The sequence below is a fragment of the Carassius gibelio genome, chromosome B19 (assembly GCF_023724105.1).
Source record: "Carassius gibelio isolate Cgi1373 ecotype wild population from Czech Republic chromosome B19, carGib1.2-hapl.c, whole genome shotgun sequence".
NCBI classification, from domain to species: domain Eukaryota; kingdom Metazoa; phylum Chordata; class Actinopteri; order Cypriniformes; family Cyprinidae; genus Carassius; species Carassius gibelio.
In genome coordinates, this window is record NC_068414.1 from 31896420 (window position 1) to 31924205 (window position 27786).

Below are 27786 nucleotides of genomic sequence, written 5' to 3' on the forward strand. Positions count from 1 at the left end.
TCTGTTTTTACCTGTTTTAATGAACCCTGATTACAGTTTTAATTACAGGAGCAAAAGAAACCACATGAGAAACTAAAGTATACATGGTTCTTTGTAACGTCAAGTTTCGTCTCTCTTTACAAAGTATTACATAACCGTCGAGAGACCGACTGAAAGCTTTAAGAAAGAAGCAAAAGGAGAGAGACCTTGAACACAATTAAGAAATTATTGTCTTTTTCTTACATCATCCCCTCAAAATGGAAAATATATATTTATATATGTACACAACCAGAAAAAAAAGATTAAAATAAAAATGTGATCGCATAATGTCACCCTACCTCTTCACCTGGTTTTCTTAATTACAACTTAAAAACCAGCAATAATACAAATCCAGAGCACTTTTATATCGTGGTATCAAAGAGGGTAGAGGAATACGCTTTATTAAAATGTTCATCTCAACAGGTTAAAATCCAGGTAAGGGGTACAAACGAAATACCAGCAATAATATCAACATTAAAAATGATAAATGGTAATATAAACAAAAAAAAAGGTATAATAAAACAGCATTGTTTATATTGAATAGAGAGCAAGAGGAAAACAAAGTATTTTCTAACAAATAAGGCAGCTGTCAGTTAAAATACAGATACTGAACCGGTGTAAGGCCGCCAGACAAACTCCATAAAAGTAAAAAGAAGGGGAAAAATGAGTGTTAAGTGTGTCAGGTCCTATACTTCCTCCTTAGATGAGGGCTAAGAGGCTGGATGTCCACTTTTTCTAGCTGTCAGTTTGTTGAAGTGAGGTCCCTTTCTCGAGGATGTCATTGACTATGAAGTCCCTTGCATTTTGCTGCGAATCGAGCTGGTTGTCGCCAAACGCTAAGCCAAATAGGATGTGTTTCCTGTTCGATCTTGATCACTGTAGATAAAGAACAGCCTCCTACAACTAAAACACTGCAGAGAGACTGAGACGGAGAACGCGAATGCGACGGGTCGAGTTCAAACTATACATGGACCTTATAAGGCCAAGGACAGCTGTGCCATTCAGGGTTCTCAACGATTGGTCAGTTATGTTTAACTTTGTCTATAACAACACTTTTCTGTCGCAGTAAAGCACTGTAGGGCCCTGGAACTAAACAGAGTTACCATATAGATTTACCTTCTGAAATATAATTTGTATCAAAACCAGCGTTTGTTCTTTTATCAAATATATACGACTATCGTGCAATAAAGTGAGAATATATGGACTCTAAATGCTCATCTTATTTAGGATGCTTTCTTTTAAGGTAAAAAACTAAATAAGGCATAAAAGCAGTGTTTGAGGTCAGTTTCTAAGGCCTCTCCTGTATGTGAGTCGATAACGTGTCTATAAAGCAACCCATTGAAAAGCACTGGGCGGTCAGTCTTCCATAAAAAGGCACAAATGTTTGTTCATTTGAAGGCTTTATATTCAAAGACAACCTGTTGGATAGAGGATGTGGGGTGTGGGGTGGTATGCCTGAGATTAACCGCCAACAAACCGTGAAGATTTGCATCCTTTACAAAACAGCAGGATGTACAGGATTGTTTAAGTGGTTTTAGGGATGATTACAATGATTAAACCATAAAGCGCCCTCTCATATGTTGCCCCAATGTTCATATTACGTTCCCTCAGGGTTAAAACTGCATTATAACAAAGGAATAAATAAAGTTGGTGAAGGAATAATCGTATGTGATCTATAATTTGTCATCCAGCTGGTGGTCATGAAAACGGACTAACATATATAAAAAGAGTCCCCCAATGTATATACATGTGTTAAGATACGTAAAGAGGTTGTTGAGTGGTCCCGTCAGCCGCTGAGCCTGCTGGAAAGCTGGTAAAGTGGGTGTCCGGAGTCGGCAGTGAAGGCTGATAGCACGCTAGCGTTAATGGCTCTGGAGGCAGTCAAATGAAGGGCCTGGTTTGAGAGCGAAAGGCAAGCTGGTTCTGCAAAAAGTCTGGGACTTGAATCTTGGTATGCAAAAAAAATGAAAGCGTCTGTAATCGCAAAGTCTGAGAACTATGGTTGAGTTGGAGGTGGAGCCAGCATAACTTCCTGCATTTATCACTTCATCCAAGAGTGTCTGTTTTAAATAAGATGATGTCCACTTGCCCGTGACCATGTGACTACATTTCATTTGCATGAATGACGAGACAAAAAAAAGAAAAAGATCACCATCTTTACCCATATTTTACAGGGGTGCATCAACGTCCAGTTTAGGCACTTCTGTAATCTCTTGATTTACAAAAAAATATGTATTAGGTTGATCCCTAAATCCTAACGGAGAACTTCTTAGGGGGAAAAAAAGTGTCCAAGTGTCCAAGAATACTAGTGGGATGATGTAAGTCTAACACAGTAAACAAAAAGGAATGGGTTTGGGAAGCAAGGGGCTCTGACTAAGCTTGGGAAAGGGGCCTTGGTACTTAAATGCATAAAAAAAAAAAGAGATGTCAGTATTAATAAATTTTAGTGTTGCAATATTTTGAAGTGAGTGAACCTGCATGTACAGAAGTTTAAAAGATGGTTTGGGCGTCCGAACATGCTGAATGGATGGTCTTCACGCAACTTCTGAGAGCAACAGTCACCTTCAGCCCTTAAGGAGGACAGCTATGTGTTGGTAAGTTTATGTGTTTGACCGCGTCTTCTTCAGCAAACGTCGTTTTCTAAAGACAGCTGTGCTGTTGCTCGCTGCAGCTCAGAGCTCACTCTCCTCTGGCCCGTCCCCAGTTGTGCAGCCAAAGTCTCCGGACTCTTCCGCTCTCCATTTTCCTCCCCCAGTTTAGGCTCCAACTCTTGGGTAAGTTCCTCCCTCTCTGCCCTGCTCTTCTTGTCCTCAGCCTCTTCAGTTTCCGCCTCCATTCGCTGGTCCTCACTCCAGCGGCGTTTAAAACGCAGCTTCAGAGGAATGCAGCGTGTTCCCCCGGGGCTAATGGGAGCGCCCTGGCCCAGGTTTAATTCTCGGGGTTCTGCTTTAAGACCTAAAAGATTTGCCCCAACCCCTGAGGTTGGTGCAGCTGGGGTCTTGAAGACGTCTTCCTCGAGATCATCATCATCAGTCATGCGATCGTGGTTGGGTGGAGGGGCAAGGCCACCGTTGGGGTGAGGAGGGGAAAAGACATCACATTCGTCGTCTTCATGCTCCTCCTCGCTGATGTCGGTGACCTCGACTTCTTCCTCCGATTCCATGTCTGAGATGGGCTCAACCTACAGAAGAAAGCAAAATGAGCGTTACAGAAAACCATTTTCATTCTCAAAGGAGCTACAGTGTGGATTTTTTAAAGGTCAACGTACCTTGATCTTTGGTGGACCAGCTGGGGTTGAGTTGTTGGTCATCATTCCAGATGAAGCAGAGTTTGAGGATGCACCAGGCTCCCTGCTGTAAGAGAAGGAAGCAGCAGCGCTGCCAGAATTTGGGGCATGTCCTGGTCCAGCCGAGTTTGGCCCGTCTCTCTGTTTGCGACCCAGTGGTGGTGGCTGTAACTTGAACTTGAACGGAGAGAGATGAGGCTCCTCAGCCTGATGGTGCAGAGGGTGACTTGACAGGTGTGGACCTACACCCGCTGGCCCTCCCAGTCCCTTGTCTGGGCGCTGGGGTTGCGGGATGATGATGTTGGGATAGTGCAAGAACGCACGGGGACTCAGATGATAGTTGTAGACACTCTGAGTGTGAGCTTGCAGGTAACGCTTCATGTCTTCTGGATTGAACGAGAAGTGGGAGCCCAGCATGGGTGAGAGGGATGGAGAAGGTGTGTAGGCCATGTGAGATGTAGGGGTCATGGAGAGAGCTGGAGAAAGAGCAGGAGCCAGCAAGCCTCCAGTGCCTGGGAGAGGGGACACTGGGAATGGAGACATGGGATCAGGGTGGACCCTGTGTGGGGGCGCATGGGGCCCACTCCTGTGGAGCCCAGTTGGGTTGGGCGGTGCACCGTAGACACGGAACAAGGAATCATGGGATAATCGCGGATGGAGCAGGTTTCTGAAGGCACGGTCGGCCTGGCGGTCGTCACCGGGAGCTAAGCCAGTTTCTTCAAGCTCCGAGTTGGTGGAGGTGCCATCGCTGCAGTCGGAGACAGAGCCACGAGCTATGCGTCGAGGCACAGCACTGAAGACACCAGGACTGCGCAGTTCCTCGCTAGGAGAAAGGATGTCCGATGGCGTGGATGGAGGGAAGCGGAAATGAGTGCTTACCCCTGATGGGACAGGCGGTGCACTTTGAGGAACACCAGAACCTATGAAAAAAGTTGAGAATTTTAATAAATGTTTTACTTTGTACATGAAACTAAATGGGTGGGTTTCAGAAAGACTGAGTTTAAAAAGCAGGGGTCTTTACCTGCAGAGCCCATGTCAATGAACGGATAGTTGACCAGCACCAGCTTGTTGAAGTTGAACTTGTAAGTGAATCTTTTCCCTTTGGTCTTGTGCAAGATCCTTTTGTTGTAGTAGTATCTGCAGAGACAGTGTTGGCATGGTTACACACTTGCCAAAGCCATTATTAGGAGTCACAGTTTGTTGAAGGCCTCCCATTTTTATGTATTTTACATTCTTGTACTTGTTAGACTTTGCAAAGGAAATGACCAATTCAGAGATGAAAGTTACAATAAGTAAATCTGCATATTTCATAAAAACAGAGTGACTGGTTTTTGAACACATGAAATTATAGTTTTCATGTACTAAATAATTCAAATTCTTGTCCGAGACTGAAAACTTGGGACAAATCCCTATGACTGTGACGGTGGCAGATTTTTCCACTGCGGTGGTAATGGATCAACTACTGGTGTTGCGGTGTGGAGATGGTGGTGAGGTGTTATATATGTAATGTGACTGGTTTTTGAACACACACACACACACACACACTCACACATATAATATTAGTTATATTTGTAATTTATGTATAAATATACAGGGTGTGATTTGTGGGGAAAAAACTGGGATGATGCCTTTGAAAACGTATTAAATGCATTTAATATGATGGAATTTAACGTTATTTAACATGATCACAGTTTAATAAAACATTGTGTGTACATTAGGCCTATTAATTGTAATGATTTCTTTTCTATGATTATTCAAACAATAAATGATATAGAGAAAGTGAGCAAAGAACACAACAGAGCTTTTCAAAACTCTGAATCAGTTAAAGCACTGCATTGCAAAATTATTCACCGCTTCGAAGTGCTCTAATCGGATCGCGTATCACAAATCATTTGATTCAGATCGGGACTTCAAACAGTGTATGATGAATCATTTGATTCAGATTGGGACTTGTATGTATATATGGTCCTATAATTTTTACACATATAATAAACGAGGCTAAATTATCTATTAGCAAAAATGCATGTTTATTTTAGCACTTCTGTCATTGAATATGCAGCCTGCAGAACACTAAGATAAATATCTTAGCCTAAATAAGAAAGTTAAATACACCCTGTGTAATGGATGTGAGCGGTGCGACACGGCAAAATACTATAGAAATCATTATAATCAGTGATGCTGCACTGTATGCGGCGCAACACAACATAACAAATCCCTGACAGTAAATTGCCTCGTCCTGTTTATGAAGTACTGGCACAAAGTTAAAATGTCCTGGGTAGAGACTCAACCTGTTGCGATGTGGCAGTGTCACGTCTGTAGTAAACATGGTTTAATTTCTTGTCTGCACGTGCTCTCTTTGAAATCGTAATCATTGCCACATTTCTTGTTAACATCTTCAATTTATCGTCATCTCATTTGTATTTGGCCAGTTTGGAGAAAACCGAGCGTCACCAAACCTAACCAGCCAGGCGCTTGCGATCACAGGAACAGGATCTCCATTCATGTCACCCATCCACGTTTGTACAAGTGTCTCCGTGATATGAATGGAGATGGCTCCAGATCGGCAATGTAGTATTTGGTTTCCCAAATCCATCGCCCAACACAAAATTAATTTGCCTCATGCAGAATAAACTGTATTTTACTGCATTCAAACCTTCCAATCTTAAGGAAACACTGTGTATGTCGTTTGAGGTCATTTGTGAATTAGACTACCAAAGACCTATAGTCTAAATAAAATTCGTATTATGCTTGTTATAGAGTGCATGACATCACGTGTGCTATTGTCGGTTATAGTGATGCGGTTGTCACAGTAACTGTCACAGCCCCACAAACCCCCAAACAGAATTTTAAATTTAGCTTCTGAATACTTATGAAAATTCTATAAATAAATGTCAATATTATTATTCAAAATTCTATTAAAAATATTTGTAGCAAATTCACTATATTCTTTCTCAAATTAGACTGGACTTAATGTAACAAAAAATAATCGTTCAAATAGCAAGTTACATTAAATCCAATTGACTTAGTAAAGATAACGCACACACTGCTTCTTATGCTTAAATGTTCTTAATTTTAAACAGATCTGTTAAAATTCTTGTATAGCCAAAATTCTATGATCATATGCAGCACATGTCAGGAAACAAAATGTCAGACCAGCTTTTCCAAAGAGAGAAAAACCAAACCTTTTCAAGTTAAAGTCCGACGTAATTACTATATCGTTAAGGAGCACTGAAGGTTATTATATATAACACACACACTTTAAATTCCTCCATACATGAAAGGTCTCAGCCAGTCAGATTCAGATATGTGCAGAGTATACGTGACTTCATGGATATTTGATGCTTCAGATGTTAAGATGATTTATGGGTTGAATGTGTTTAATTAAGATGTCACTGAGGGTGCAGAGAGTACATGTGGGAGAAGACATGATTGTGATATACAATGATGTGTGAATCAGGGCACTGAGAAGTTCAAAGGCACATACTCAACCAACAGAGAAAAGGGCACATACACAAACCTTTGAAGTGCATTTGAACTTGCTTCAAAAGAGCACAAGAACTCTTAAGCGTGTCTGTATTTGCACATGCGTGTTGTGCAGACATTCACATTCATGCAGTACATATGCGGTTGAGTGAAACGGCTGATCCATATGACCTTTTGTTTACTTTCACTAAGCTTAACACGGATGACATCCATTATGAAAGCAGTGGTCTGGTTCTATGATGGTCTACAAGCAGCATCAGGTTATCAGGTAAATACAAAGAGCGTGTACATGTTGTTTTGCATTGTCTGTTGGCCTGCAGTCTGTTCGTTTTCAACAGCGTAACAATGAGACGTCTGTGCAGCCTGGAGTCTGTCTGAAGGGTGTTTGAATTTTAGTGAACACATGCAACCTCTTAGGTATGAAAGAAAAGAAAGCAAAGAGAGCGCCTTCAGGCCTTTCTTTCCCAAATGACTCATGCTGAATGAGCACACTTTTCACATATTTGACAAAAAAAATCTACAGAATAGATTTAATGGTAGTAAAATGGGTCAAACTACACTGAAAGTACTGTTATTGGTTGCTGATGAAACCACGATGAAATTAGCCAAAAATTTTAATGTCTGACCAACATTTAAATAAACATTTATAGACCAATTCGATGATCAGCAAGTCGATGATGTTTTTTCTGGGCGGAACGTTTTAAATTAACAGCCTACGGAAGCCATGAAATTAAAGAAATAAAAGGAGGTTATATTTCAAAATTCTGAAATTATTCTTGCAATTCCGAGATTATCTCTCACAATTCTGATAAGGAAGAACAACTCGTCAGTCTCTCATTTCCCCTCGGCTCATAAACATGAGTTTATATCCCTGACTGAAATTGACAAACTTGTTATTGTTGAGTTAAATTGAGTTATAAAGTCTGAACTAGGAGGTATAAACTTGCATTTGCAAAAGAAAAAAAAACAACAACTAATATTTGTGATATAAAATTTGTTATGTAAAATGTTAGAAGTAATAGGTTTAAATAGTATTTCATGCTGTAACTGTAAGGTTAATATAATATGTCCCCTATGAATTGCATATGTGAATGTTATAAAGACCTATTATTTAAATCAAATGTATACCTTAAAATTAATCAGTGATTGTCATCCATAGTCTGTCCATTAAAACATCTGTGTTAACTGTAAATGGCGTCTTTGACAACAGTATCTTATACAAATTATTTGCATTCTGATTCTGACATCCAATTATTTTTGTTCTCTTATTCACAATAGTACTCTATTTGATTTTACCCATTTCCCTCCATTTGTTACCTGCGTTCTTCTCCCACCACTATACGTTTGCAGCTGCAAATGACGTAACCGTGATGTCTACTCCAAATTAGTTATTCAAAACTCATTTAAAATGCAATCATATACTTAGTGTCTGATGGTATTACTATGTTTTTTTTATCATTCAGTACTATGTTATACTTTAAAGTTGCTATTGTATTCTGGTTAGTTGCTAGTTTCTGCTTACTGGCCAAAGTCAAGAATTTACAAAATGCAGCTAAAACACCAAAATGTAGTTCATAATGTTAGCCATTTGAACAAACCATTAAACTTGAGTAGTAGTTATGTTTGCCTGAATGAAAATACAAAGGATTAAAGATTTGAAGAATTTTAGAAACACTGGCAATCAATTTTTGCAGAAATCTGCAAAGGTTTTGTCCGAGGATTCTCTGTGGGCCTAAAAATGAAAACCACAAACTTCACAATTATGCGAATGAAGAAAACCGGCTTCAACAACAGAGCATGACAAAGTCAAGATGAGGTCACAGTAGAATGTGTGCATGCTTTTTGGAGTTAACTTGGAGGACATGTTTTGTGTCCTCCACATGTGCTGAACAGAGCCAGTTCCTCTGTGTTTCTCAGAAGTGTGACACTGAGGAACTTTCTGCTTTACATCTGAACTGTACACAGCTCTCTGCTGCCTTTCTTCTTCCCCCTCCCTTCCTCTTCCATTCATATGTCCATATTTCTCTTTGAGAAATGAAAGAGTTTTCTCGGAAGTGGAGGATGCACACTAGTCCTGTAAGTGATGGCTGATGAGCACTAAGTGGGCTTGATTATTCTGGGATGGTGAAGGCAGGTTCAGCAGGTTTGAGTGGGCATCTGCTGGTTGCCATGGTTACCAATCCAAAGCATTGAATAACACGAGGAGACAGACAAACAGGCAACTGGACAGACTGCGAATGACAGACGAGGATGGAAAAAGGCAAAGGCGGAAAAATGGTATACAGGGAGGAACGCAAACACAGAAAGAGAAGCGCAGAGGCGTTGTTGATGAACACAAAATCAGTGAGAGCACACAAAATCAAAGAAACAAAGTGCTCTAGACTGAGCAAAGATAAAACTGGCAGCAATATTAGTCTACCTCAAGCTGAAAGCTTTAGTTTACAGCAACCACATACTTGCAAAATTCACTCATTCTCTTTATACCAAACTCTAGTGCGCTGTCTTGCAATTCCAAACTATTGTGAGACGAAATGTTCTTTAAGTGAGTGAGATTAATTGCACTTCATGCTAATGGTTACTAAAATGAACCTCAAGAGAGACTTGACATCAACATCAATAATGTGATGCTGTCAAGTTGCTAATCTATGATGCTATTTTACATTAGCATAAACGGCATCATCAGTCTGGTGGTTAGCATTTTGCTAAGCTAACACTCTACTTTAATGCCATCTGTCAAGAATACGCGGTCTGTATCGGTTATCTTTCGGCAGTGTGTTGGCACATTGTTAAGCTGGCAGGCTGTGTTAAGTTATCAAGTTGCCAAAAGTGAAAAGGCCAAGGATGAGAACTATAACGCTAACTATATAAATAAGCTTTAGTTCTTATGACAGCAACAGCATCCACATTACTGCTAAAACGATGATGAAACATTACTGTTGGAATCACTTTCAAAATATTTAATATTGAACGTTAAAAACACTGACAGCCAATCAGAATCTTTCATTTGACCTTAAAGAGTATTTAAAGTGGCAGACATCATAACTGCACGCTTATAATATACATAACATTAATGTTCATTGGTGTGGGTGCTAATAAAAATAGCGTCATTGGTGTGAATAGAGCTACACTCTTGTTTGATATTTCCAAATATTCATTTGGAAATTACTTATTACTTTGATAATATACCCAATCTTTTTGTCACATCTAGAGCAGTCACTACATCAGTATGGTTCTTATTGTTGTCTAGGTAGGCAGCTCACTTTGTTTTTGAACGGAGCCATTACCCAAGTTCATTCAGTTACTCTAATACAGGTGTTTTCATCAGCAAAGATACAGTGGGTGAAAATGACATATTATGAGCACAAGTGGCATTACAATGGGATTTAATAAGCAGATCCTCACCTGAGCGCTCGGCTGAGCTTGTCATAATTCATCTGGGGCTTGCACTTGCGGGCGCCCCACAGTCGTGCCACCTCGTCCGGGTCTTTGATGACGAATTCACCGTAATCCCCCTGCCAGGCGATGACATCGTGGTACTCCTCCTTCCGCAGCAGCTCCAGGATGAAGTGCCAGAGCTGGATCTGTCTGGAACCAGGACTCGACTCCGGCTTATAGGCCCAGTCTGGGAAGGCAAACCCTAGAGGTCAGACACAAAACACTCTTGAGAGTCTTGCCAATTCGATGCAATCTAGTCAACATTTGGCGAGAGTAAAGTGAGGGCATGTTTCGCCACATCTTATCTCGAATAATAAGAGGCTGTATTACCTCTGCTGTCTATTAAATGACATTAAGCCAAGAAAACGATACGTTTCCAAGGCTGTAAACCTTTATGCAGACTGACTCTCAGGATTTTAGTCTGGTAAAAGTTTGTTTAGGCGATTTCCATTTATCTCTCAATCACCTCCAAGTCTGAATAAGTTGTAAGAAATGCCTTCGTGTCTAGTTAACGAGCGCTTCGATCCTGAATCCTTGAGGCAGCAGTCAAAATAACACTCTTACACACACACACACACACACACACAGAGATGGTACACACTCTACTTTTAGACTCAATACTTGCAAAAAACGAAGCAGGAGGCTGCTGGAGGCGAGACAAAAACACGGCCGTGACTTTAAGGGTCTTTTGTCTCATTACAGGAACTGTTTGTGCTTTGGAGACGCTAACACGGACAGACGGTTACACAACATGCTAAGTGGCAGACCTATTATGAATCCATGCACAACGCTGAGTCAACGTGACATCGTGAGACGGTTCTTTGAAACAAGCATGAGAAACACACACTTGGACGAGTGCGAAAAAGCCAGACTCAACCCAAACGAGGTGAACCTTTTCTGCTGGCTCTAAATTAAACACAATGTCCTATTAGAAAAGAAAAAACAAAATCAGAGCATAAAACAATGAAGCAAGATTCTATCTTTAAGGCGCGCTATTTCAGGTGGGAATGACCGAAAATAACAGCATAATTCCCACAGTCGCACACAAAAGAGAACAAGAGGGTGCTGGCGCACACGACGTGTTGTTGTGCTCACTGGAATGCCCCTTTCAGACTGTTTAGAGCTTGGCTGCTAATAAAGACTGTCGCCGTGTTAGGCAGCGAACGCAGAACAGCTCAGCACTACCGCCACCGCCAACCGCACACATGTGCTGCGGGGACCCACGCTGCGCAGGGGGGCGGTAGGATGACTTGGACACCGTGGGCTGGTACTAACTGTCCGTGACAACTGCTGAACAGTCAGCAATGTGGCTTGACTCATGATTGAGATGTTTGGTTGAGAGATCTGGCAGATCGGAGATGGAAAACTCACTTGACCCACAGAAAAGCAGCAGATCAGTTCCACTTCTTGTGATAAACAACACAATCATATGAGCAACAAGTCAGTGAATATCTAATGTCTCAGATATTATGGACACAAATTTGGTTAATATATAAAGTAATGATAACTTGCAGTTGAGTAAGTGAGTCAGATGTTGATTCAGTAAGCACTTAGCAAGTTCGTCAGATTGATTCAGACCAGCTCTTAAGAGTTATTTACTCATGAATTAGACAATGTTTCTGATTACAGCAAATAAGAGAGAATCAATCGTGAATGGACTATACAGCTTGCACTGCAAGTTATTGCTTCACTAAAAAGATTCAGCTCATAAGAGGTATTTGTTAATCAACTCGACAGAAAGATGCGTTTTCGCTATTATTCAGCGAGAGTTAAAACAATCAATTCAGACTCCAAACTCATATTTGCACCTGGAGTAAAACTCAAAGACTTGATTCCTTTTGCTGTGTGTTGAAGATTCAGCAACGCAGGAAACACTGGCATAACCACAACAGAAGTGATACTCAAGGTATATACTAAAATAAACCCACCAACTGGGCCTGTATTTTTGGTGCCTTTTTCAAAGAGATTTAGGCCTATAGGAATGCGACTTCAAAAGGTCTTCTCATCATCCATCACCATTCATGGCAATTTTACCAAGACATGTCACATTAAACGGCTCATATATGATTAGTTGTGTGCTTGTGGGACCAGACCTCCACCGAGTGAGTGGGCACACAGAAACACAAAGCATCCCACAGTGTGTGCGCGTCAGCACTGACTCACGACGTATGCGTGAGTGTATTTGTCATTCAGCTTTCACAAGAAGTGCGCCTTTTCCATCCACTCTCATACCTTTTTCTCTCTCTCGTGCGTTGGGTCCCTGGCTCCCACACTATCTCCTAGCAACAAGACACTTTAGTGCTATAAAATGCACGTTTAAGAAAGAAAAAAACTGAATGCAATTAATCAATTAATGAATGCACAAGCTAAAATATTCTAAAGTACATTTGATTCGAATAAACAAAGAGATTAAAGGGACCGTTTCCCCAAATTTGAAAATTCATTAATGTCATTCAAACCTGTATGACACAAAATACAAAAATAGTTTTTCAAGAAATATCTTGACGTTTTTCGTCCATACAAGTTTCAATAGGTTCCAAAGTTGTTTTGGACCCCACTGACTTTCACTGTACGGACAAAAACATTCTTGAAAATGCCTTCTTTTGTGTTTTGAAAAAGAAACACAGTCATAGAGGTTTTAAATTACAAGAATAAATTTTACATATTTGTCTATTGTCATATATAAATTGATATTTGATCATATGTAAAGTAAAATGACAGATTTCCCTTGAAGTAGCCAATTCTATTTATTGCTACAGTGCTACAGTTTTACTTAATTTTATCAGAAATCTTTGAAAAGTACTACATAAACTGCACAATTTGACTAGTGGAATGGGTCTTAGCCAAATTTTAATCCATGCGCTCACCAGAAACCGTAACAGTGGTGTTTGCTCAAAAAGATCAAAGAAGAAAGCCACAATAGGCAATAGGTTGACAATCAACAGGTAGACATCCCTTAAGAAGAAGGGACATAAAATAAACCCCAGACGATGGCGAAACGTCAGACTCCGGGGAAGGCCGAGGAATGACTTTACAAGAAACCGCTCTGAGGTACTTTCAAACAAACCAGTGTGCCATTTTTTTTTTTTTTACATAATACCACAAGCCCACAAGACAACTTTGCGCGTGCACACAAACACACTCAATCAAAGCGCAATAACAGCTAAAACAGGCACGTCCCCTGGTGTCTGTGGGTTCTGCTGGGACTGCTGTTTCTCTGACTGTTACTGTCACTAATGGGTATGGAGTCAGGAGACCGCCAGACGAAGCCCTCGCTTGACAGGGCACTGTACACACGCTTACAAAAACAATATGACATAAGCCTTACATGATACCACCTGTACAAACTGTACCGGCACGAACAAACAAACCAGCTGACGAACATCTGACCAAGCATTACACGCAAGTTCAAGGAAACTGGACGCTAATATCCACATTGGCATCGTTTTTTTGCCATTTCTGTTCATGAAGTCTCTAAACACAGCACCTATTGCCTTCGTCTCTGTTTACGATTGGCGTTCAGCTGCAATGGCTCTTTTTTATGGCGAGGCCGTGACGCAAGTACGAAAAAGAAAACAAAAACGCCGTCCTCTGCGTCTCTGGTCTGTATTTAAAGGCTCAGAAATGTTTAGGGCCCCCGCACTCATTCGTTCTGTTTCTCTCCATCTCTCCCCCACTTCCCTCCCTTCCTCCTATTCTTTGTGGGCTCTATATTTAGGCAGAGGAAAAGGTCGTTCGCCATCTACTAATGATGGTGGCGACAGGGAAAAAAAAGGGTACGAGTGTGTGCCAGCATGAATGTGTGCATGATGAGTAATACAAAAGAACCACGAGCGACTCTGCTGCCTAAATGTTCCTCTTACAATCGACAGTGTCACTCTGCCTTGAAAGATACTGACGGTCGATTGATACGGGGCACGTTGGCGTCGGTCCATGTACGTTCTGCAGTTGGTTGCACTGATCCGAGCTGCGTGGAATGAGTCAGTGTTGTTTTGCGTTAATAAGAACGCCCCCGACGAAAAATACAACAAAACCCTGCAACTGCATGTTTACGTGTTTCACATTCTCTCTGGGAAATATGGATCTCACCTTCTTATTTGGGTTAAGACGACTCCCTGGAGGCTTTGTTAAGATACACATAATCAGTCATATAACAATGACATAACGACTGGAGATATCAGAAATATTTATGACATATGCAATGTTATTTTGTCATCGTTACAGAATTGGTCAGTACCAAGAAAGTTGTGATAACACTTTTACCAGCAGTTTTGTGCCTGCCGCTGGTCTCAAATGACATGAAAGTGTCAAGGCTGCGCTATTTATTGTAGCATCTCTGATTTAAAGCCCAAGAATAGAATACCAACATTAGTTGAGGTCTTGTGATTCATTTATTTTGTCTATTTTTAGATTATTCTGTCTGTTTAAATGAATCACTGATGTATCAACTTGTTTGCATCATCACTCAAAAATATAATTAACTAAAAACCTATTTAGGTAACAGATTTTCACTGATTTATCAATTTATTTAATAATTTAACTTTTCAACAAAGGCTGTGGGCAGTGCGCTGATATGTAACGCCGTAGCATTATGGGCGTCCCAAGTTCGAATACCTTTCCCAACCCTGTTAATTCAACTACACGTTCAAAAACACTAGAGACGTCATGAAACACGCTGTTGAAATCTATTTAAGTTTGCGCAACACGATAGAAGGCTCCGCTGACCAGCTATGCATTGATGCTAAAACAGAGATGTTGCTTTCCTAGGACATAACCTATTTTCACAAATATATATGCCTCGGCTTGGAGGACAGATGCAAATAATCGCTCTCTCTCATTCACTGTTGGTTAGGCTTGTTAAGTGCAAATCTATGGAGCCTCTACTAACTTTACTATTCAGTCCACATGCATGAAGTGTAAAATGAGAATGGCATAACCTTACCAAACCAAAATACGTAGTTGCTGTGGTTCTTGCATTCCTCTGTGCAGAAATTGGTAAAAATCAATAAAATCATTAAAATATTTTTTCTGTATGAATGGCCATTTACACAAAGGACGATAACTATCCTTTTTATTTAATAATCAGTCTAATTCTATGGTACTAGGCAAGTCCACAATGATGCTGCAGGGGAACTAAATCATTGTATGAATAATCACTTCCAGAACTAATTTCTCCAACTGAAGAATGATACAAATACTGACAGCCAATCGGAATCTATTAAACTTTAAATATCATAAATATCAATATCATCCGTTGGTGTGGATGCTAATAAAGCATTAACTAACAGTTAATATTTATAGTTAGTTATCGCTCTTAAGTGTTAATGGACGTTTACACAGAAAAAAGTTTAAACACACTGAACAGAATAAAGTGATCAGTGGACAGACAGACAGGGAAAGGGGAGGATGTGGAGAGAGCGAGTCAACCAGAAAGAGAGAACAAACACTCAGGTTGAGAGGAGAGGATCAAAGCGTCGGCCAATCATCTGTAGATGCACAGCACTAGCCTGCAGCCCTCACATGATCACCGCCATGCACTCTTACATAACACGCTGTGTGTGTATTTGTCTGCCCACAACAGTCATGCCTCCTCTTGCCAACCCTGATGGAAAAGGTTCAGGGTTGTTGCCCCTACCATGCAGCAGACAGGCACTCAAATCCCTCCGCTTCATCTCTATAACCCCCAAAGAAATAACAAGCTTTCGGATGCATTCGAGCCGCCGGCGCGGTGCTAACTGGAGAAGGTGTGCTGATACTCTGCTGGTTAATCTCTAGTTACCTACTGAAGGGTCAGGCCAGTGGTGTGAGTTTCTTGAGGACACTGACCAGACTGGAAAAAGACAAAGAAACTGTCTGAAAGTGGATGAATGATACATGCAGCCGGCCAATGAAATTTGCTTACACAATTGACTTTAATACTGCATCGAAGAAGAAAAGATAATAGCTACAAGAAGTTTACATGCTTCCAAATTAATTTTCATAGATTTTCCGTCTATGCTAATAAAGTGTCGCCACTAAAGCGCAAAGGTTTACAGTTGCACTTGGTTGCAAAATGGATGCTAATTTAATATATAATGAAGACGGCTTACTTATGCATTAACATTTAACTAGAGTTGTCACTCTAAATATGTTTTTAATGCAAAAAAAAAAAATCACCAAATATGATGTCAATATCACTTTAATATCAATGCACAGAACAAGGTTGAGTAAATAATCAGCTTTCTAAGCAACACTTAAAAATGAACGGTGTGGTTGCAAGATAAACACTGTAACAGAGCTTTAATTTAGGATGTGTTTGTCGACACGCTGCACAACTAGCTCATATGACTGAACAATAATACTTGCCTGTGCACCGCAAGTGTGGCATTATCACTTTAACGGTAAATAAGTCAAGGTTGATTAATCACAGCATGCTATTTCCGTCAGGGCCATTGCTGAAGTTTACAGACGCATGACAACGTGCAAAACGAAATTGAAAAGCATTGACAGAATTGGCATCAGCAACAGGTTTACACAGATAGCAGAGCTGACAGAGTGAAACGCCACAGACACAATAAACAAGCGATTAAAGATTTGCACCGAATGCACGCAGATAAATGGCTAATATTAAACTAATAGCATTTTAACTAACTAAAATAAATAAAACACTGACCAAATATTTTTTTAAATTCATATTAAATTTAAACAATTTAATAATAATAATTAAAAACAATATTTAATAGTAAATTTAAATAAAATGTTTAGATGCTCAAACTGAATTTACATGTCACATTATAATGTACAATCATGTATAAATAAAATTTAACAGTGCTATTAAATTATAAGTGTTAGATTAGATTAGTTTAGGTTAAGACTTTAACTTGAGTGCTAAAAAACAGTTTAAAAAGAGGAGAAAATAATCGGTACGGATAACTAGGGGAAATGAGCATGCACAATAAAAATAAACCAATATTGAACAATACAAAAATAAAATTAAAACCATAGCAATAACACAATTAAATTGAGAAAAAACAAGCTGGTGATATGGTGGCAACAAATACTGCATTCCAATTTATTAATATAACATTGACATTTTTAACGTTAAAAACTATTTTTAAGCCATTAAAATGTGAAATGCAAAATGGTAAATTAAAATAAAATAGAAAACCCTGAAAGAAATTCTTGATTTTTCCACACACAAGCATAGACTCCACTATCCCAACAGAATGAAAATAATGCAACAGGCAACCTGTGCCAACACACTGCGTTATAGTCAAAATACAGATAATCGGTCTCCTTGATCTAAAGTGTGTGATACTGCGCACTTGGACAGGTGTTTTGGGAACACTTTAACCCAAATATGAGAGAAAGGAGGGCAAAAGGGATCAAGTGTTTGATTATGTTTGCACGCGTGTTATCCTCCGCACTACGTGAGACTCTAGGTCATTTTCCCACCCATGTCACAGCGTGAGGGTATTTCCCACCCAAGCAGCGACTGAAGAGCACCTTGTGTCCCGAACGCCTTCGCCAAGGAGGAGCCATTAGCTATGTCTAATACTTTCACAGCTGTGGCTCCGTAAGCTAAACATCTAGTAGCTGTTATTTTCATGTCTACAATCTTCATGTCAACACCAGCGAGACCAAAAACTCCAGTTACCGGCACATGGCGGTGGAGACAGCGCTCCAGATGTCCGGGACGCCGACGGCCAACTCTGCCCAGACAGAAACCAGACGCGTCACAGGGGAGTTCCTCGTAGGGATATGATTAAATCAACCATAAATGGTCAGGCAGGGCGAGTTTCTGGGCCAATTTTCCTTGCTATGTGAGGACTGCCGAGCATGAGGGAGCAGCCTGCGACGGCCGCCTGCCAAACAATCCTTACCAGCAGGCCTGTGCAGGTCTCCTGAACCGCGTGTGCACTCGCTAACCGAGGCGGCGAGCATCATCGGAAACATTAGCTTGTGCCTCATATGACACATCAAAACTGGGCTGTTTGGGTTCAATATGTAAGATGAACATAACACCTGAGACTATATGTTTTTTCATGTGTTTTGTTCCAACTAAAGTTCATTAATTTAACTTTAGAAGAGGTAAAACAATCTACAAAATACTGAAGCAAACACCAATGCTTAAACAACTACAACGAGTTTTAAGCAACAAAAAAGTCAATCTATTTTGGGTATAATTTTGGCAAACAATTCTTCAAAAGAAATGAAAAACTATAATAATCAAGTTATCCTGATGAAGTAATCATAAATTATTAATCAAGTTAGTATATTACAGTCAATACACCATAATCAGTTTATTTTCCAGGGTTAAAAAAATTAAGTATGTGTAGTACATTGGTAAATTAATAAATGCCGACCACCATCCTTTAAATTATCCTACAAGTCGGCCTCTAATTAGAAGCCTATACTTGATGCAATCTCTTAAGAATTCAAAATGGGTATCGGCCACTCAATAGGAAACGTAACCAATATTATACTTGAAAGAAACCTTAAATTTAAGATATTAAAAACATGATATACCAATGCAAAAAATATATATTTTTTGAAGTAAAAAGCAGAAAAGCAAGCCCTTTAGTTGACTGGTAATGTGGAATTGGTACAATTCAATCTTAAAGTCTTCCAGCCATCATGTTCTCTTCATCCGAGTCTTAAACCACACACTCCAGTGGCCTTCGCTCAGGCAGCCGAGCAAAAGTCATTAAAACCGCCGAGGTTGCAAGGGTGATAGTGGCATTGTGTTTTATCAGTGAGATGTGGATTTCTAATATCTTAGAGTAAAGCTTTCATCCTGGCTTTATCTCCAGCTGGGAGCCACTTCTACATGAACTTTTAACCGATTTCCTTTCCTTCCTCCACTTCTGTTGGCACTTAGTCATGGCCAGAGAAGATCAATCGAAGGAAAACCAGTGCAGATCTGCTTGATTTTTCCGGTTCCAGATACCGGTTCTAGATAAGAGACCCCAATAAACTGATAAGAAGTATATGCCACAAAGTTCAACCTAGATGTTTTTAATGCTGTCTCTACATAGGAGCATGCCTTTCAAGTTAAAAAGAGCTTTTCAGCAAGTTTACCAAAAGTCATCAATAACTCAATCGAACATAAAACAAGGAAGACATATCAAAGTATTGCTGACTTTGTATGGACAAAAAAATAATAATCATGTACTGGGAGACTTTAAAAAAAAAAATTTGGGGGGTGGGGGTCTACAGAAGACAAAGGCATAGGTTTGGAATGACATGACAGTAAATAAATAATGCCAGGATTTTAACTTTCGGGTAAATTATCCCCTCAAACCTGAGATACTCCAAAGTAGCGACATTATGCATGGTAATGCTGATGACTCGAGGGAAACTAAAGCGAACCTCACCCTCCTGGTCCTGGAGGGCAGGTGGAAGTCAGCCAGATTGAATCCAACTACAATCACCAAGCTCAGCGTTTTCTCCTTGATGCTCCAAACTCATTCAGAGTAGCTAATTTTAACTGCCATTATGCAGTCTGTGCCAGATTATACAGGGATGGGCAGGACTGACCGAGAACTCTTCTCCAGAGTTGCCGAAAACAGCAACACAAACTTAAACTGACTTAGCTGAGCAATAAACATGGTGTGCGTCTGTCTCGCCCCGTCACTGCACTCCCTATTATTGGTCTGTTCAGAAGACAGCTTACTAAATTCTCTACGATGTTCCCTCCCAGTTGTGGGCTTTGATTCTGATTCTTCCTCGTCCAGTTGTCGGAGATCATTGTTCTATTACTGGCCTTTCCACGTGGCTGCAACTGGCGATAGACGCCATACCTACCCCTTGCAGCAATGCAAAAGCTGTGCAAGTTTCTGTCTTGCTGAAAAAACGAGGCGTATTCGCTGGTGAACCCTGCAATTTCCATGATGTTTAAAACAGGATTTAAGACAATTCTCCAGCAACAGCATCTAAAAGATAGCATTTAACACAAAGCTCTGCAACTTGTTGCAGCACGTCTGAAGACGTTCTCGGTTGACGTCCCCATTGTGAGATTTACCTGTGGATTGGGGGATGGGGACAGGTACTCAACTGATATGCAAAATCGGTCGAGTTAGCTAATGTTGACTGAAAGATAAACCAAAAAACAGCATCATTCAAACCTTGAATGCTGAATTTGAAGTAATGGGTGGAGCCAGCATTGAGATAAACCTAAGCTTGCATTTTGCCAATGATGCAACGTCTGATAACATGAAACTGCAAAGTGATTGTCTGATTTCAAGCCCAGGTACCCTGCTGAGAGCTGTGATTGGTCCACATCAACTGCAAGAAAGCACCATTAAACCCAAAGTCTGGCCAGGAGACAGTCATCTGGGCCCCAGGTGATTCTCTAGATTGAATGTGTGTGACCTGGCTGAGAAGTGTGTGTGTGTGTTGTGGAATGTCTAAAGAAAAGCGAACGAGTTTGAGAGTGTGGCAGACAGGAGACTAGGTGTCTGAATATCTCCATGGGGACCCTGGAGGCAATGCTCGGTGTGTTCAACCTCCCCCATTAACGACCAACCACAGCAGGCAACAACTATGACTTGCATCTCACCTCTAAAGTCAACAAGAATTGGCATTTACAACCAGTTTTATCTAAAAAAAAATATCAGACTATACTGAAGAAGTTTAAAACATCTTATAAAGTAAGGAAATGAGCAATGAAACCATTTTAAAGTTTCTTTAAAGAATGGTGCAATTTGGTGCAATTTGATGCTCAAATTAGCATGCATTTTGGTCAAATTTTGGTCAAATCTAAAAGAAAGAAAAGCTCTAATTGATTGAACAACCAGTCACCTAGACATCCCTAATTGCTAAAGTTAAAACATTTTAATCTTAAAAAGAAAAAAAAAAGTGTACCGAAGCTCATTAAAACCATGAGTGCGTATTTAGAAAGTAAATGGGAGTCAATTTTGATTTCACATTGACTTTAATTCCACTTTCCACCTCCGTATCAATGTGTAGTATTACGTAGTTTCCTAGACACTATTTTGTAGAGTAGCACAATGACTACGGAGTGCTGCGTGTTCAGCGCTGATACCACCCATCTGGAAAGAGGGTTGAAATAAAAAAGAATTAAGAACGTAATATCAAAAAAGAGAATAAGAGCATGATGGAGTGGAAAAAGAAGTGGCGGTGTGGGGCCGAGAACGAGAAGTCAATAGATTGCCTCTTTTCAAGTTCTGTGTTGTGGTTAAGTCTCTAGACTCTGGCTTCACTTTCATTTTCCTCCAAAGACGAATGCACAGACACACACACAGTTGCTGAAGGCACACGCCGCGGCTCCAGCTGTGGGATTAGAACGCCGTCTCCACGATCGCTCCCCGTTTTCTCTCCCACCCGGGCCAAGACTGCAGCACCGAGAACCCTCGCCAATCCTTTCCCCTCACTGCTAATGGGCCTTTCATTTACAAGCTTTCCATTAGCACGCAGACATCAGGCCTCCGCAAACTATGCATGGCCACATGTCAGTCACAGCCACTAGCTCTAGATGAAGTTAGAATGAGGCTAAATGTCCCATTGAGGCCGGCACGACTTTATAGGTCGTTCTACCCGAAACCACACGCTTTAAAGGTCTGGAAATCACCTAAGAGCAACAAGACATCAGAATTCCACTGAAAACATTCAGTTCGCGAATAATTTAGTCTGCTAATACTACAATTTCCACTGTTCTGCAAAAGTGGCTAAAAGTTCCACTGCCACATTCAGTGGCCTACACGGAATCAGAAACCCACTGACAGGTTCTGAAAGTACTCTCTCCTCCACGCAGACCTCCATGACTCAGATCAGGAACCCAGATCGAACCTGCGTGAACCCTATGTAGTATCAATCATGATCACTGACTCTCTTCCTCTCTGTCTCTGTATTCCCAGCTGTGCTGCACCAGCACTGGATCCTGCCTGCAAAAATAAATTGGTTGCATAAAAATAAAAGTGGGAGCGAGTCAAAGTGGCGTCACCACAAAGATGGCAGCTCAAGAGACGGAGAGAGCGCACAACTGTGAGAATTAGGAACGTGTGTGTGTGTGTGTGTGTGTGCCGCCTCCTTGAGTGTAGGCTGGTGTATGTGTGTGTGTATAATGCAACACAGACAGCAGCCATTAAAGTGGAATGTGGGGGGTCTGGGCCCCACTAATAAACTATGTGCTCCACACACATATGCACACAAAACACACTTGAACCGTGACTTCTTGTCTTCATTACAACCATATTATGGGAATAGGGTGCGCCATTGTAACAAAATCACCCTGATTTATATTTTTCACCAAAATGATAGTTAAATGACGGAATCTTAGGATAAAATTTAAGAAAAAAAATTTTCAATTCTATAAGCTGCATATTTAAAAGTTGAATCTTAGAATCTATAAGACAAATTCAAACATTTGTTCAATGCAATTCACTCACAAGCTATGAAGAAAAATAAAAACTTTAAAACATAGGCTATATAGCCTATACATAATAATCAACAAGTCTTGCATGTAAAGGGCAAAGTTTTTAAATTTAACATTCGCAAAATAAATGTGCACTAAAAGATAAATCTAGAAAAACAGACAGAAACTACTGAACTGAACACATCAGGAAATAAATGAAGTGTAAATTGGAACTATTTTTAAACAACAACTTCTGAGAGAGTTTTACGATGTAAACTGTCCAACAGCTAAAGCACAACAATTCTGATTTATTTTTTTTTATTAAGAAAAGTGTATAAAAAAATGGACTAGTCAGTTGTTGGATGACTAGTCATCCATCCTGACTCATGCATACCAAAAAAACACTTGTATCATTAAAAATAAAATATTTAAAGCCACAAATATTCTGTACAAAAAAGAAAACATAAAAAAGTGTTTACACAGAGACCATATCATTTTTTAACCAGTGAACAATCCAAACAAACTGATTTATTACAACAAATAGGACTTCGCAATACTTCATATGAGAGACAGAGAGTTTAGACAAGTGTGTTTGATTATTTGCCATAATTTGTTTGCCTGCAGTGTGCAATATGACGTGACATAAAAACCTGATTTGTGGTGTTTGTGACGGCAACAAATCTTCCCAACCTAGTAACCCAGGAATTTATTTTTTTGCCCCGTTCTTCCTTTTCAGATCGAGTTCTAAACTGAAAATAAACTCTCGAATGCTCACTAACACTTAACAACTTTCTTCACCATAAGCCTGGGCACAAACTCCAAAGGGGAACGCTCTTGAAAATGTCAGGGAAAGTATACACATTGCAAACTCACAAATTGTAACACGAGCGTGACCACACACACACACACCAAAAGGACGGCCAAAGCCACACGCTCTCACAGACAAACACACGAGGGGGGAAAATCTGTCAGCCGCAGTCTCGACAAAACCTAAGAGTTCCCACCAAACTGTGGTCTCCACTAGACACAACACTCCACAAGTCGGTTGAGCTCAAACCTCGGTTAGCAACCTGCTTGGCACGAAGATCCAGCGTGCATGGCATTAGAAACACGGGCACCTGAAATGCAGATTAAAGAAAGGTGTGCCGCTAGATGACGAAGCACCACCTGAACTCAACACCACCTGCATACTATAGAGAAACAACGATACGATGAGCATGCCATTACAAACGCCATTGCTAATCAGAAGATCAACCCTGTATTTCAAGAAAACTAGCTTGAATCTGACCGAAAGGTATTGATTTCAGACTACAAACAGACTGACTCAAGAAAGATAAAAAGAGAAGATATTTCAAGACCTTTTGTACTAAGATGAGCCATAATATTCAGGTCACAGTGATTGAATCCATCTTTAGATGCTGGAAAATGCCTTGCACAAACCCAACGGGATGTCCTATGACAACAGGAGCTCATCACAAGCTTTCATACTATATAATATTACCGTCTATATTTTAAGCAGAAAAAATTGAGGTTTCAGTTTGAACTAACTTTAGCTCTGGCAGAAGTCATCCTTATTCAAATGGAAAAATAATAACTCATGTGTCTATTTAATGGGAGGTGGAAAAAAAAAAAGTGTACAGATGTGATGAGGAAGCTTCAAAGTATCTGGTGGCTGATATCTAAACTTCACTTCTGCTAGGATAATTTTCCAAATATTCAAAAAGGAAGCTTAATACTTGGGGAGAAAGTAACTGTGTCATTATAGGTTAAACCTTAGTATACATCTAGTTTCACCGTGTGGCTGGGTTATATGTTTGCTATAGACGGTGTTTCCAGGAAAAAACACAGGCCAGGAAACACAGCCAATCTGCTGAGCCACATAAAACACACCAGCCAATCGCATGCACACTTCCTGAGCAACTCTAGACAGGTTAAGTCATACTGATTACACATGTTAACTCAAAAAGCAAGTCTAGTTGTCTAAAAGGAATCCAAACATTTAAAACAGAGAAACAAAAGTTTCCTCCAATCCATACTCAACAGTTTGTTACTGAAGGTTTTAGGGAGAATTTAGTACAGCATTAACACTCATCTTACTGACTACTGCTTACAAAGGAAGAAAAGAGTAAAAAAAAAAAATGCAAAAACATCCAAATAGTAAAAAGAAACACCCATGGCATGTTCTTGCCAATGGAAGAGTGAATCATACCTTGCAGTGAAGAAGAAATTAAACACTAACACCTACGCTTAGCCCACCCTGACCTAGACCCTCCTTTGAAAAATAATGGCACCCACCGCCACCCTCCCAAAGCGCTGGCTAATTGCCCATGTGGGTCCCTTAAACTTCATACGCTGGAAGAGACAACAGAGAGCCCGGTTCCAGATGTGAGACCCACATGTGGCAAACTGTTGATATAATGAATAACGCAATTGGAAAAAGGCACCAAAAATAGGCCACTTATTGGCCTACAAAGCAGACAGACAGATATCGCGCTTAGCTGGGCAAGAGTTGACGGCCAAACTAGAGTGCCAAAGTGCAAATGACTGATGCAACGGTGTATCTTTTTGCATAAACCCTAGTGAGAGGCACACTGGAACATCAAAAGCAGAGGTTTAATGCAAAATGAATGTGTTTTTTCTGTCAATTTCAGACAACAAAACTTATCAGTAGAAAAAAAAAACTCACATGTGATCAAAGCTGTATGGCAGTGAGTTCATTCCAACACAATATTATTAACCGGCAGGTAAAATAGCTGGTTTAAGTGACTCTTTAATCCCTTGGGTGGCAAAGTAGCTATTCAAAAGAAAGAGGCCGATCTCATCGCCCCAACACAAAGCCTAGGTGACCTGGGCGGGGAACACCTCGCCTGAAAGGAACAATTTGATATGGCACAAAGACTAACCGTACACCTCATTTCCGCTTGCAGAAACTCTTTTCACCTTCTGTTTATTTTCCAATCTTAAAGTAAAGGGTTGGGTGATAGATTAAATCAATTTCAGCAATACCTGACCTACATGTTGGGCATTGTTACCCACAATGCACTTCTCATGCAGGAACACCTAATGAAATGCCCCGGGTCGATGAAAACGACTAATATCCGAGACTTTGTGAGTTCTGCTACCTTTAAAACCCCACTCTGTTTGGAGTTGACATGAGCTACTAAGCGTGTGCAGAACCCCACCTCTGCACACCCACGCGAAAACGCAGACTTGCGTCCCAGACACGACGCACAACATGGAAAACTTCTACCATACCATAAGAAGGCTTACTTTATACTGCAGACCGAATGAGGGGGAGGACGAATGGAAGAATTAGCTAATGGTTTAATGCATAAGACCACGACTTCAGCGTTGGTGGAGCTCAGACACCCAACAGAGACTGAACTGACATGAACTGCCAGCGTTTTTCCATACAAGCAGATGAATATTTACCAGGTTCTTATGAATCAAGCTGCTGTAAAGCGCAGATTACAATGCTTTAAGATAACAGATGCACAAGGGTGGTATTACAAATAGTCACATGAGTTAATCTAGTAGTAACATGAACTGAACTCAACATAAATGATTATATCTTTGACATGTTGGTGTTTATATTACAGTTACATAATGTTAAACTGAAAATGAAAATCTTATTACGTTCCTGCCCAGCTGAAGGGTACAGAAAGAGGTTTTACCTTGTCAACCAGATCAAGCAAGTAAAAATGATTGTCAGCTTAGCCAAAAAGAGCATCCATATAAAGTAAACAAAGAAAAGCAGGACTTGTAGCTGAGTGAAACATTTAAACGACATTTAACTTCACACGTTAAGACCCTCTAAATGAACTGAACACAACAGTAAACACAAACAAAGCAGAAAAGTGAAATATCTCGTGTAAGATCCTCGAGCTCACACAGAGAGGCGCTGTGATGGGACGCACTTTCTCTGGCCCAAATGGCTGAAAGTTGCTCGCAAATGGTGGATGCCATACTGGATCAACACAAGCGGTTATAAAGGCATTATAAACACCTTTACATTCTCTAATAAAGTTTAATGCACCTGGGAGCGTAATGAACGCGTTTACCATGTGCATTTTATATAAAAGAGACCTGACTGTCTATGTCGGGACCGTTCAAAAGTTGTGAAAACTTGTTCTAAAATATCGATTTTAATATAAGCAGTTTTTTTTATTGTTAAAGGAAGCAGACATAATGACAGCTACACACAAATACATGTAAATGACATACAATATGGAGGTGATCAGTATAGCAAACGCAAAAACTGACCCAAAACTCATTATAATTAAATATGCCAACTAACGTTAGCTGCCTGCTTTAGAAACTTTCAAAGACCTTTAAAACAACATCTTATCGCACACCGGGACTTGTAACACTTGACTGACTTAATACTAGGCACAAAATCGTTTAAAATACGATTATTATAAACACATCACCCAATCCGAGCGAAATTAGCGGGCTGCATATTTAGAGTGAAACTCATCTAAAACGACAAAAACTCTCTAAAATACGTTATTTGCATCTTGGTTTTCTTGTAACGGCACTGTAAGGTTGGATTAAACCGATATGTTGTTGTTGTTGTGTGGAAAACTTACCCGTATCGCCCGGGGTCTTCATGTTGGAGAGTGTAAGTTAGCCGCTTCGTTAGCAGTCGTGCTAACTCAGAAAGAGAGAGAGAGAGTGAGAAAGAGAGAGATGAAATGAACTTCTTCCTCTCGGTGAGCTCAGGATCGCGCACAAAACTTTTCCTCCTCAAATCCAGCCCCTTCACTCGTCCTCCTCCGGTCTGTTTGGGGTTTTCTCGTTTTGTTTTTCCTCCCCAACGTGGAGGACGCTCGTCGCTGCCTTGTGGCCGGACAGACTCGCTCTTTTGCGGTCAGATATCGGAGCGCGTCGTGCCGATGGAGGAGCACCGTGTCCGCGATGAACTCCTGATTACTTCATATACACTGCGAAGTTGCATATTCAAGCCTTCTCGCTGAAACACGAGGCGAAACCGACAAAATCAAAACAAACGAGAAGGTGGAAATGCCCGATCCACTTTTCTCCCTCTCTTTCCACGGACTTTTTCTTTTTCCACTCACTCCGTGTAACTCTCTCCCTCCTCCTCCTCCTCCTCTTTCTGGGTGTCGTGTTTCATCCAGCCCACGCGGAGCGGGGGAGGGAGGGGCGGAGAGCGTGAGTAGCCACGCCCACTCACCATTTGTGCAGACAG

At 40.5% G+C, this 27786-nt stretch overlaps 1 protein-coding gene across 2 annotated transcripts; it reads right to left on the reverse strand.

Moving 5' to 3' along the window:
- On the reverse strand, positions 1-27786 carry LOC127979040 (ETS domain-containing transcription factor ERF). Of its 2 annotated transcripts, none has more exons than XM_052584150.1 (5): positions 27167-27786; positions 10190-10424; positions 4326-4441; positions 3287-4224; positions 1-3199 (listed from the first exon to the last, which is right to left on the reverse strand). In XM_052584150.1, exons 1-5 carry the CDS (start codon positions 27186-27188, stop codon positions 2642-2644), a joined length of 1869 nt encoding a protein of 622 aa, XP_052440110.1. In that variant the 5' UTR covers positions 27189-27786; the 3' UTR covers positions 1-2641. The 2 variants fall into 2 exon arrangements, with proteins under 2 accessions (XP_052440110.1, XP_052440111.1); XM_052584151.1 differs by having other exon boundaries at positions 10190-10409; positions 27167-27692.

Bases quoted from the DNA above. Each gene is read 5' to 3' on its own strand.
- LOC127979040 (XM_052584150.1), bottom strand. From the start codon at position 27,188: ATGAAGACCCCGGGCGATACGG. The intron at 10,425-27,166 runs GTAAGTTTTCCA...TCTGACCTCTAG, and splicing joins GAAGACCCCGGGCGATACGG to GGTTTGCCTTCCCAGACTGG. The intron at 4,225-4,325 runs GTAAAGACCCCT...CTTTTTTCATAG, and splicing joins CATTGACATGGGCTCTGCAG to GTTCTGGTGTTCCTCAAAGT.